At 40.7% G+C, this 13,206-nt stretch overlaps 1 protein-coding gene across 9 annotated transcripts in view; it reads right to left on the reverse strand.

The window, feature by feature from the left end:
• nav3 (neuron navigator 3) overlaps positions 1 to 13,206 on the reverse strand; it is a 178,257-nt gene that overhangs the window by 42,009 nt on the left and 123,042 nt on the right. For 8 of the 9 annotated variants that reach the window (XR_003669363.1, XM_028394087.1, XM_028394063.1 and 5 more), the window contains 2 exons: positions 8,887 to 9,294; positions 7,444 to 7,563 (listed from right to left, as the gene is read on the reverse strand). Coding sequence is in view for 8 of the 9 variants with exons in the window: in XM_028394087.1 (XP_028249888.1) it covers positions 7,444 to 7,563; positions 8,887 to 9,294 (528 nt within the window). In the remaining variant the exon portion in view is untranslated. The remainder of the gene's footprint in view (positions 1 to 7,443; positions 7,564 to 8,886; positions 9,295 to 13,206) is intronic. The other variant, XM_028394079.1, reaches the window with a different exon arrangement.

The following is a 13,206-nucleotide window of genomic DNA, read 5'->3' on the forward strand; positions in this document are numbered from 1 at the left end:
AACTGGACACAACTCAATTAAAGGAAGGAACAAGGTGACCTTGGAGGGATGAGCTGGAAATGTGTCTGTTGCCAAGCAATGACAGCAGGACGTCAGCAGTGCCTGGCTTGTCTGGTATAGATGTCCAAGTTCTTACTGCATTGCAGTCAAAAGCAACATTCTTTAGCTGTTCATCTGTAAGGGTGGGGTGGGATGGGGTGGTGGGGGCTAATACATCCTTGCAAGAGGTTTGTTAAAGTCTGTGGCAAACTATTGGAAAATGTGCAAACAAGCAGCCTACATGAGTGCTTGCAAACCACCAACCTCCTCCTCCTCTCCCTCCTCCACTGACCTGAAGGAGATACTCATCAAACCATCTTTTCAACCTCCGGACCAACATCATGTGAGGGTTAGTCAGCCTTTCTGTATGTTCCTCAGCAATGTGAGAAACAGGCAATAGAAGTCTAGTAAAGCACAGCTATGAAATAAATATACAGCTACACACATATGTAATCAATTAACAAGCTGCTGGATAAGTTGGTAATTTGCAAAATGCGGTAAGTTAAGCAGTAAGAGTAAGCTTCTTTTACATATATTGCTTTAACAAAGTCACTTGAACGTCTCAGACTGCTCTCCATCTAATTTTTACACAACACATTAAAATTGTTGGTGTCATAACGAATGAAAATTTTGGCAAATATACATGACAGCTGCCCTCAGTGTCTCAGGCCACAACATCCTGATTGCCCCCTGGTTGCGCTATATGTTGTAGAGCTTGAATCCTCCATGTAAGTGGATGGGTCACGGACCCAACTAAATGGCATTTTAGTTAGTTCCTGTCACGCTGCTCTATGCGCTGTTTTCAACATAAAGCAGAGGCGGACTCACAGTTTTACATCTTTATTTACAGTCTAGGGTTTGGGACAGTAAGCAGAGGGGATAGGTGGGGTATAGCGGCGTGTCAGAGGAACACTAGGCTGTCTGCTTCTGTTCTAACTGGCATTACAATATGAGAGGCGGTGGCTGCACAGTGCCAGATCTCACAAGCCCCTCAGCTGAGGATTGGATCTGACCAGACTGATCTCGGCATGTGTCCAGAATCAATAATGAGCCACTGACATCCTGTGGGTAACAGACCTGACACGGTTGCCACAATTACCTGGGCGCTGTAAAGCCTCAGTCAGTGGGAAGTGAAGCCTCAAAATGATCACGTATTCAAATAGTTAATAGTATAACAGACTATAACTGTTAATAGTATAACAGAGCATAATTTGACTGTTGAATTCAAGTTTCAAGTCACAAACAATAATATGTTTATGTGGCTTTATAAATGTTGGTTAGCTGCAATTATACCCTAACATGTAACAAGATTACATGTTTGTAATCCACAACAGAGTCAGGCTCCATGGCTGTAAAATGAATTACAAATGACAGGAGCTTTGTCGATTCTTATCTTCACAAACCCATTAGGCCAGTCAGATGATGAATGGAGTCATGGCTTAGGAAATTTTCTACCAAATGAATAGATGAAGCTGCGGTCAATTTATCTATTTAATATGGCAACAATGCTTCATCAAAAACCTCAAGGTTGTTTTTCTTCATACTGATTTTTTCCCAGCTGCATTAAAAATAAAACTCAATCATGGCAATGACTTCAGTCAGTCCATGAAAACTCTCTGGGGCGACGTCTCTGCAGCAACAGTCAAATAAGCTGCATCTTTCTCGTTTCTAAATCTGTGGCCATTGAACCCAGCAAACTTATTCTATTAAAAGTTTTAAATCACCAGTATATCGGAGGCAGTTCTGTAATGGATGGAATGGCACTCTAAATCATTGTTCAGTGGAGTTTTGAGCATTTTAGGAACATTTGATGCTGTAGAATTCAAACAATGTGAGGCACCAACCATCTAATGCTGTACATTGTTCATAAGGCCTCTTCAGCACATGTATAATGTACTATGAAGGGATATAAATACGTGATCACCCTCTTGTATCAGCTTTGTGAGTCATTATAGTATTTCCCATAAGTCACAGTCACATGTGTGGACTACAAATGGCTACAATGATTGGGATTAACAGACAGCAGGTTGAGAAGGGAAAGGTATGCAGGCAGTGTTTGGACTGACATAACAATTTAATAAAACTTCCTTACATCACTCTGAATTCCATTCTGTTAAAAAAAAGAGTAAGGATAAAATTCTCTGCAATAACTGGCTCATCCAGTCTGCCCAGCCCAGTCATTTCTATAAAGTTCTTAAAGATAGCAGGTGACCTGCTGGCCTCGCCTTGCATTATGCCTTCACCCCTACGTCCAACCTGATGAAGTCAGGTGAATGGATCAGCTTTGGGGCAGTGATTGTGTGTCTCTCTGTTTCTACAGTCAATTAAAGCATGAACCTTTTTGCACCTTAACTCTCTTTTAATGAAGTTAAAAGGCCTCTATATTTGATTGAGGTATCAATTATTATTTAATACCTCGTGAATTATTACTCAACTGCTGAATAATAATTTGTTCCATCAGCTCCTCATTTTAGTAGAATAAAAACAATAAACTTACTGTGGCTAAGACACACACACATGCACACGTATGCCAAGAGTCATGGTCATAGAAGGACATGGGGCTGTTGCAGTGGTTAGACACATAAACCTAAATGCCATCCACCAAGTATAACATAAATGAACATACTATAGAGGCACATTAATACCTAAAATACTTGTATTTCGGTATGCATCATACAAACACATAAAAGTTAATACTTGGCTCAAACCACACATAAAATGTCTTTATTTTATTACTGCCCATTCTGTGACTTTATTTATTAATCAAAATGAGCAGAGCAATTAATGGACAAGATTCCCCTGGAGAAAGTTCTTAAAAACATTCAACACAAACTGATGAGAAAGAAGAAATCTCAGCTTCCACAAAATGTTCCTTTAAGCATCTAAATGATGACAATGATGATGAATTAGAGTGTGGCTGTGTGAGTCTGTTTGAGAGGAAATATATCTGTATGCAAGCACCTGCACAAGTGGGGACGCACATTTGCATGAACACACACACACACACATGAGAGGAAGGCACAGCTGGGTACTCAAACTGGGGATAAACCATCTTCCAATTACCATCACCAGTTTGCTGGTGATGAGTGCCAGAAAACTTCAGAAAACTCAGATAGCAGTTTCAGGTGCAATGTGAGGGAGGATAATTTTCTTCCCTAAGTGGTGCCCCTGGCTGAGATAAATTACACAGAAACTTTCATAATGACTTGCTTTGTCATATATAGTAAGAACCTTCCTCCAAATCTCCTCTCTGCTTACAGCAGCACTGACAAGTGGTTCAGCTTCACCACAACTGTCACTGCTGCAGAGTGACAGCATGGATCCTGCTTATCAGCAACACACACAAACACACAAATCTGCACACACACTTAAAGGCTGTCCAGGACAAGCACACAAACAAGCTTTCTTTTGTCAAGCATGGACAACACAGTCACAGCACACATTTAGACACGTACACTTGTTTTAAATCCCCCAAAGCTTCAAGCAACCAAAAAATGCGGAGCCAGCTGCCACAGCCCAGAGTCCAGCCAAGTCTGGGAGAGAGACAGAGAGAGAGAGAGAGAGAGGGAGAGAGACAGACAGAGAGAGAGAGAGAGAGAGAGAGAGATGGTGCCATACTCACTTGAAACACCAGGATGCTAAAAGCGAAGCCCTGTTACTTATTCATGATTATGCCAAGAAAGGGGAGCCTGTCAGTTGTCAAAACGCTCTCCTTGGGCGTCTTTTCTTGACAGTATAACTTTGAGCATGCGCTCATCTATGTTGCATGGCAAGAGGGTATTTTTAGAGTGGGGCTTTAGAATAAAGAATAAAATAAAATAAAATAAAGAATAAAAGCCCCTTACCATTGTTTTCATCACGAAGGATGTGTTTGTTATATAACTGTTTTAGGTATGGATATTTTAAACATAACATGAACAAACACATTTTTAAAATAACATTATTGAGGCTTAGAATTGTGTATATTTTTGAGCACAGCCACACATGGTAAGATGATCTGCTGAAACATATTGCAGTAACACCTGACTAAATGTCATCTAAGCTCACTGCTCTGCTTCCTATGTCTCTATATAATGAATCACTAAAATGGATATGCAGAGGGCTCGTGTTGATTTGGGACAAAGCTACAAAGCTACCATGGATACTCACCAGGGGAGTTGTTATGGACAAAAAGCACGAAGCATAATGACCCTCACAGGAACGCAGTTTACGACAACACAGACCAACTCTCACTTTCTGCCTCCCAGGAACTATGTCTACTGTGGCCAGTGTGCTGAAAGAACTGGCAGAGGGAGAGGGATGCACAGTTTGGTGTTTATGTAAGATAGGGGTGGTGCTTTGGCTACGTGCACTCTTCCAATTATAGCTCATAAGAGGAAATTCAAAAACAGGATGAGAAGAGGAAGGGGATTTAACAGCAAGTAATTCTTTGTTTTTACTGATTTAAAACCCCACAATTCATGTCACTCTTAGATGTCACCATAAAGAGATGAACACTCTTGAAGATGCTGTGAAGAGCTTCTCCACAGCAAAATTTATCTAAGCAAAAATTTAGATCTTCAGAAATCCACCAAAAACACCATGTGGCCAAAAGATAATCAGGATGTCTGTTGTGGTGGAGGCTATTACTTTTAAATTTAATGTTTCATTTAAATGAAACATATAATCACTAGAGCACACAGTATATACAATCCTATTCAGGTGTACTTTTAGTTAACTATTAAATAATAATTATGATTGTGACAAAGACAATCATTCCCTACTGGACTGATAACATACACATCTAAGAACACGCTGTTATTTACATCTAGGTTAACAACTGAAGGGCTTAGGAATATAACTGCTGTATATGTGAGTTACTTACTGTCTGTACCCAAATGGATAAATGCTTTCCTTGTATTTGTCATTTCTACAAAGTCAGCATTTAAGAAAATGAAAAGTTACCCAAAGTCAGCAAAGAGACTGAACTCAGGCCTTATCAACTACTCATTTCACTTCAAGTCAGGGGGTTGTGCAAAAGAAGACTCTGGGATAAAGAAGAAGCCAGTCTTGGAAGGCAGAGCCTGTCCTACAGAGGTAAATCTGAGCTGAGGTGTGAAACCTGGTGAGCAATTGCTTCTGAAATGAATTTCCCCCTGAGCTTTGTCATGTGTCAGTGGGAAGTGAAGGCTCAGCTTCTGACAATCACAAATGTCAGGGGAAAGCTGGGGGAAGCTTTATGTGTATTTTGTCTGTAGAGTTTTGTGACGGAAAGGAGAAGAAGGAATGGAAGTAAACAGGGCTTCAGAGTTCAAATTCTGATCCTACCGGGAGTCTGTTGCCTGCAGGCATCTTTAGGGGAAGCAGGCATCCATTTTTCCTCATCACCCCCGAGGCCTAAAATGCTAACACAGACTTACTGAGAAAATGCAGAACTTTTTTTTTTTGATTTATGTCAGCAAGGTAAAAGACACTTCAGGCAAAATATTAAAATGCAGAGATAAAACATGTGGAGGGGGAAGCTGAGAATTTGGTAAACGGAAGAGACAGTTCCTATCCTTTCCATCCTGTCAAGTTTGACAGGCAGATCAGTCTGAGGCTGGCAGGGGGCAGGTTAATCGCCTATTTTCAACCCCCGGTCAGGTCTAGCATGTTTTGACGCTTGGTTGATCACAGATATGATCCGACTCGCCCCTGGCTGTCTGGCTTGGATGACCAATGTGACGAACAAGCTTGTGAGACTGAGCATGTTACCCAGAGACAGAGGGACTGTGAAACAAACGAATTATGTGGTCTGGTAGCAAACAGACACATCAAGAAGCAAAACATTACCGGCACGTCTGCAAATCCTACTTCACACTGTTTAAATCTGTTATGTAATCAGGCATATTAGGCATATTTGCTTTCACTTAATGGAGTCCTTAAAATTACCCAATGCCCAAAAGGCATCCAGTCTTTCTCATGAAAATCTAAATACAGACCCCAAAAATAGTGTGGAGTGTTCTTTAATCTTGTTGCATACTGTTAAAACATCACTAATTCAAAGCATTACAACAAAAGCCAGCTTAATTCTTAAGAGTCACATCTGATTGTTTTTCAGACCTCCCACACTGCTAAACACTGCCGCTCATTAAAATCTTGGCAGAAGTGGAAGTTGCGACGCTGAGAAATGTCACTGCATCAGTCGATTCCAACAGTCTCTCTGAAGGCCTATCATCACAATCTTAGCTTGACACATTTTAAATCAATAGCACGCCTTTCTTTTTCACCTCATTTAGCCTGAGATGCTCCTGCACTAAAGGAGCGTGCTGTTTCTCCTCTGAAGGACATGAACTTGTGTGAATGTGCAAACCAAGAAGAAAAATGAAGCCAACTGGCTGGATCAACATGGTAACTTCAGAGTTTCAGCTTCAACAAGGCCGTAAGAAAAGCTGCTGCTGTTTCACTGATCAAACACTTTTAGATGTCATTACAATTTATAGCCAGCCCACTGGACCTAAAGGTACCTGAGCTGTCTGAGGGCCTGTTTGGGGATCAACGGCAGTGATCCATTTTTAATGACGCACAATATTTTCTGTTAATGAGGTGCTATGAGCAGAGGCAACGTGCTATATATGAGACGTACAGACATACTAATGCTGGAAACAGTAAACCAAAACCAGCCCACAGACACTGAAACCTGCTATGTCAAAAAACCAGCATTATGAGGTTTTGTCAAGCTGGCTCACTTTAAAAAAAAAAGAAGCTTGAGAGCCTTTCTGCCTTTTTCCCGACACTGCATCACTTTTCTTGCTCACACGCATCAGTAGCTGCAAAACACAGTCTGGTGGGTTTGCCCTTGCAGACATTCACCAGGTTGCAGCAGAAAATGAAAAGCTACTATAAAAGCTTCTACCATCAAACTCACAGCAAGATGCTCAGAGCAGTTACTGTATGCAAAAGTAGACATTTAAAGGTAGAGTATTTTGATTCTGATGTTTTTTGTTAAATTAGTGTAACTTCTCTTTAGAATCCGATAGCAACCAATTAGTTTGGCAGTTTCGCTTTAAAACGAAGAATATTAATCATCTGTGGAAGCTATAAAACGCTAAAAACATTAGCCAATCCTACGAGGCGACCCTGCGCGTATAGTTGGCTGGTTGTCACTCTCTTCCTGCTCTGCGCGCACCAGACAGGTATGTGCATGATGGCCGAAGTCACAGACTGGTTGGGAGGCGTGGCTTTGGGGTGAGCTCCGAGAGAAAGGGGCGTGTGTTTACTTTCAAAATCTGGCTGACTCTCACTGAGTTTTCAAAATCTCCTACCCTACCTTTAACAGAATGCTCTTATGTCTGTGTCCTTGGATGAATCTAAAACCGGAGCCGAGGTAACACCTGAGTGTGGCCCACAGGCAGAACAAGCAGCACTGACAGACCCCATCCTTACCTGTCTGTGTCACCCTGCATCTCTTTGCTTCCTCTATGGGATATTTCTCGAGAAGCAGCCACATCCGAGGCTCGCCCGGTGTTCCGTGCATACAAATGGAGGCCGCCGTCTGTTAGGTATCTGTGAGAGGAGAAATAATTATTATCTGGCATAACAAATGTATTTCACATTTCACTTTATTATTATTATTATTATTATTATTATTATTATTATTATTATTATTATATACTGAACACAGGACAATGAGTAGAATGGTGAATAAACTGAGCCTTGGTCAGGGCTTATGTGTGTTTGCATGAGCTTGTTTAAGTGGGTTAATGTGTATATAGTCAACAGCAAGTAGTAAGATTTAAGCCTACTACCAGATAGCAATCAGACAAGGCTGATAGGACATGGAGACCATTAGCATTGAGTTAATTAAGCTACTAATTCAGCCAATTAACCTTCCCTCCCAACATGTCACATTTTCTGTTCCAACACATCTTTAATCCTACAGATGGCTTTCTCCATCACTCAACATCCCCTCTTTGGGAAATCTTAAGTGCATTGACGCGGGGGAGTGTATGCCTTCATGGCAAGTGTATGGAATAAATTTGCTTTTTCAGCTCTTCTCCCCCTTGTTCAAGGCACTTTACTGCAATGCTTGAAAGAAGGTCAGTAGCCTGTCTACAGGCTGTGGTGATGTTTAGTGGAAGACACTGATTTTATTCAGGTAATCTGTCAGTGTATTAAGTGACCTCGCAGCTCACTTTAATGTATTATTGGAACCTTCCCATTAATGGCATGAAAACCTATGACAGCCTTGGAAGATGTCATAGGGTTATTTGTAATAATGTGCAGAGAAAGATAAGAGAGGCCTTGGCGCTTGTACGAATACACAGCCAACTGAATTCAGTGTGCACTGTGACAACCTTATATTATATATATGTATATATATATATATATATATATATATATATATATATATATTATATTTTGTTGTAATATTAAAGGTGAATGGATATATGTATACAGAAATACTGCACATGTTCTGAGGATACTGACATCTGCTGCATGACTTTACTGCACTTTACTAGGCAGTATCTATATGAACAAATAAGACAAGACGCTTCTGATCATACAGATGAAGATCACATAAAGGTGAGTTTTGTGGGGTGTTTATGCTGGAGTAACTTTCTGAGTCTTTCCTTTGTGGTAAGGCTACCAAACTTTACTACAGCACCTTCAGACACAGGCGGGCTGCCTGATACAACGTATTTGTAAGTTTTATGTTATTAGATTTACATTTTTATTTAGTTTTATTTATTTTTATTTATGCATAAGCAAGGAATACACTAACCACTGATTTTCATTAAATATACCCGAACACATTGTTGACTGGACATTTAAAGCAGCTATTCAAAAGTAGCCTGTTTTCAGAAGAAGCTAACATGCTCATCCTACCCGCTGGTGGTCACATCCATCCGGCTGTTCTTCCCTAGGAAGTCCCCATCACTCATGTACCCTGCCATCTCCATCTGCTTCCCTCCTTCCAGCCCTCGTTCTCCCTTCTCTCCCTGCTCCGCCCCCTTTGCCCCTGTTGCTGCTGCTCGCCTCAGGGGGGCGCTGTGCACAAACCTTGAGGGGTCCGAGTGACCACTGTAGCGCCCCGTGGTGGTGCCAGCACCTGTTGTGTTCACCCTGGGCGCAGCATAGCCACTTGGCATTGAGGGGGCATCGCCTGCCTGAAGACGTGGGGTCTGTGATTGGCCTAGACGCCAAGCCATGGGGGAGGAGCGAGCGGCGATGGCTGGTATACTCCGTCCGTTGACCTCAGTGGTCACCGTGGTGTCAAAGGTTGTTTCCAGCGTACTGTGGGAAGACATGGCGGGAAGAGTTTGTTCACTGTGTTTCTCAGAGGTTAAACATTCTTAGGACACTTTAGACACCAATGGCACAGAAACAATATAGAGCAGACCATCCAAAGGATAACTCATTCAGATGACAAAATATATTTTTCAATAGACAGCTGTCCAGAGTTGTGCCACTCCTTTCACATGGCATGCTGTTTCTTCTGACAGTGCTTTCTGTGTGTGTATATGTGTGCATTCAGATTGGTGTGTGTTTGACCTTCCAAAAGTGCTGTTTCTTCCAGTGTGTTAGCTTGAAGAGGAAAGTGAAGGTTCCCATGAGAACACATCAGTCCATCACAGTACATCACACAGAGGTGGAAGTGGAGAGAGGACACTGATGTCTCCCCCCAACTTTTTTTGAGTGTTAGGTCCACCTTTGTAATGTCTTTGAAACACCAAATTCTGCAGCATGTGCATTGTTTGGGATGAATATAGTTTATTTAATAGAAACTTAACTTAAACTCTCCTCTCATCATTTCCCATTCCAATGATATCATGAAAGTTCAGAATCAGTTTTGATAATAGGAAATATTGGTCTTATCATAAACTAAAGTATTATGAGAAATTCTTATTTATTAAGGCCATATATATAGCAGTAGGTTTGACAATTCTATACATTTTTGACAAAATCTGGGTATTGCCACTAAATGTGAAAGTTTTCCAGAGATATATTCATTCCTCTGCAAATGTCCTTTTCATTCAGGACTTCTACATTGTTCTATCTCCACTAAAAAAAGACAAGAAAAAAAGTAAAAATGTAGGATAGAGCAACCTTGTGTGTGAGGCTGAAACAAAAGAACCTGCATGAGAAAAACAAGTGTTGGAAAATAAATGCAGCCGAGACAATGAATAACATGTGATGTTGAGAGACAAACAGGACTCAGTCACTTCCCTATAAGCCACCAAAAAACCTTGAAGATGTGAAATAATGACCACTTGCACACCAAGCCCTACAGCTAGATGTAAACGGACACACAGAGCAAAGCATGACAGCAGTGGTACCTCGCGTGAGCTCTCTCTGCTGGGAAAAAGAGTGCACTGCATTCAAATGATGAGTGAAGACACACACCTGATATAAAACCAGACAGCTGCACTGATGTGTGTCTTAAACATAAGCTGCTTATGTGCATTCCAGTCACACACATACCTGTGTGGAAAAAACGTTGCTTTGTTCTCTAATATATAATGAGTATTGTTATGGAAACAGGTAAAATGTAAACAATAGTACAGGCTATTATGTGAGTATAAGTAGCATTTCTGGCACAACTGGACACTGATATGTTAAAATGGATGTACCTGATAAAGCCTGTGTGTCTGGATGCCTGTCTCTGTATAGTGGCCATCATTAGGTGACAAAAACAATGACATCTTAAAGCACTGTCTCACACATAGCTGTGAGAGAGGTGTGAGAACGGTTGTGTATGTGTGTGCTTGGTGAGAAAGGACATAACACAAGTGCACCCTATGAGAAGGGGCAGTAATGCTAGCTATATTCACAACACATCTTTATTAACACCTCCAGAGATCAGCACACACAAATCAAATGGCACACGCAATGTCATGTTATTGTATATTTGTAAATGAAACAATAATGCCTATCTGACATACAATCAGAGCAAAATACAGAAATACAGAAATCAATTTGCCTTGGAATACAAATCAAAATCATTACACAACGTAGCTTGCTAAATCAGCTTATCTTTATCTCCCTGCAGCAGAGAGAAAAAAAATGAGAAACTGAGGGGAGTGCGTGTAGGTGTTGAGATAAATAAGTATGGAAAGCAAGAATATGCCTGAACAGCAAGCAGAGGAAGAATGCAGAGATATTCTACACATCTAACCTACCACAGACCCATGATCACTTCAATAAACAATAACATATGAAATGTTTCATTAATACTTGGTTCTCTCTCAAAAATAATAGTAATGTGCTTTTCTTTAGTGCACTATTAGGTATAAAGCAGAGGTACAACCATAATAAATTTTGTGCTTAGCCAAGACCTCAGCTGGAGAAAATCCATGTTGACAGCAGGGAACTGCTTAGTGCTGAGCAACGCTAGATCTAAATACACAGAAACTTTTTTTTCTTTTGCTGCTGTTGCTAATGAACTATGAATGTAACATCCAGTTTCTGTGTTACTTCACAGAGCTGGGTGAAGAAAAAAAAAGAATATCGGAAGAAAAACTTCAAAGACACTGCACAAATGTCATGAACATTATTAACAATGGTGTTTTTTCATGATAGCAACTCTGAAGTATGGCTGCTCGAGTCAGGCATCAGCTCTGTAAGGCATTTGGTTTGAATTGAGTAAGCTCCTCAACACAACACTGGCTGTTTTCTACATTACACACACAAATCACCATTATTTTGTGTCAATATTGAGAGCGTGGTGCTGCATTGCTACTAATAAATGTGTCTCATTGTTGGTATATGTGGCAGGATTTCAGTGTAAAGTATCTGTCTGATATCATGACCCAAGGGCTGTAAACTCATCATCATTGTAAAGTTAAGCATTTTAATATTGGGACTGACTCAGTTTTACCTGAGAGGTTGTCAACTGGTTGCCATCTCCACTGTCATGTTACAACAGTAATGTAGTAGAATGTAGTCAATTTCTACAGTTTCTCAGCCTGGTGGGTTACACAGTCTCTGCTGTCCAGCGTTTGAGGGCAGAACATGCTGGCACATTTCCTTGTTTTGTATGTCTGTGCAAATACAACTGATGCTGTCTGCTGCATAGCATATGTGTGTGTGTGTAGGAGTGAGATTGGCATCAGTCTTGGCAGATGTTAAACCCTACTACCATCAGAGTGCTGATCCTCAATCACAGACTAAAACCTCATCTTCAGTGGCTGCTATTACTTTTATCCAATCATGCCGCCCTCTTCCTTTTCAGTGTCACAGGTCTTACACGAACATTGTGAGGGACTGAAGCGTGTCTCTGGTTTTGTCCCATCATTACTCTTAGGCACATGTAATTTCGGTAGGTTAAGGCTTAACTATGACGACAGCAGTGCAGTCCCTGCAGAATCCTTGGTACTAGAGGATCAGCAAATGTACATTAAAAAAATAGAACAAAAATGCTGCTTGCTTCTAAATCCCATACATTCACTCAAAATCAACAATTTCCTCAATGCAAAATTTAACCTGTGTTCTTCAAGTGTAAACACACAATAAACAAGCCAGACCTAGTGATGCTAGGATTAGACAAGGATCCCTCAGGTCTTCAAGACAGGGAGCGACACAAACAGGGACAGCATCCCTTTTCATTTGTTGTGCTAGGTTTGTTCTTGTAGATCACAGCATTATTTGATGTGTGGAATGTTTCTTTTCTTTTCAAATGTCAATCGATAACTTTTTAATTGTCTGTATAGGAACAAAACTGGTGGGAAATTAAATGTGTAGTTTGATCAATCTGTCTGTTGGCTTCTCCAACACAACTGGAGCTCTGAACAATGTCATGGATGAATGAACCTCAAACCTCAACCTCAAAGAAGCAAGGTCACTTCAATGAGGAGAGGAGAATGTGTAATGTAGCTAAGCAACAATAACTGTGCCAACTGGGCAGTTTTTCACACACTGAAGGACAGCAACAACACCAAACATATAAAGCCAATAATGAATGATTAAATCTACAAAATTACATTTTGAACTGCCATAAGCATTAGCCTGAGCAGAATAACCATGGTGAACCCCCTCAGGTATAAAGTAAATATTGTGTATGTAGAATGAACCCCATAGCTTTTCTGACATAAATTGAAGGGTGAGGGAGAGGTATTCAGTTGATCTGCAACCTCACCACTAGGTGCCAAAAAACTCAACACTGGTCCTTTAACAAATCTGCTTGTTAGACGATGCTTTCACAGCTTT

The sequence above is a fragment of the Parambassis ranga genome, chromosome 2 (assembly GCF_900634625.1).
Source record: "Parambassis ranga chromosome 2, fParRan2.1, whole genome shotgun sequence".
Classification (NCBI taxonomy): domain Eukaryota; kingdom Metazoa; phylum Chordata; class Actinopteri; family Ambassidae; genus Parambassis; species Parambassis ranga.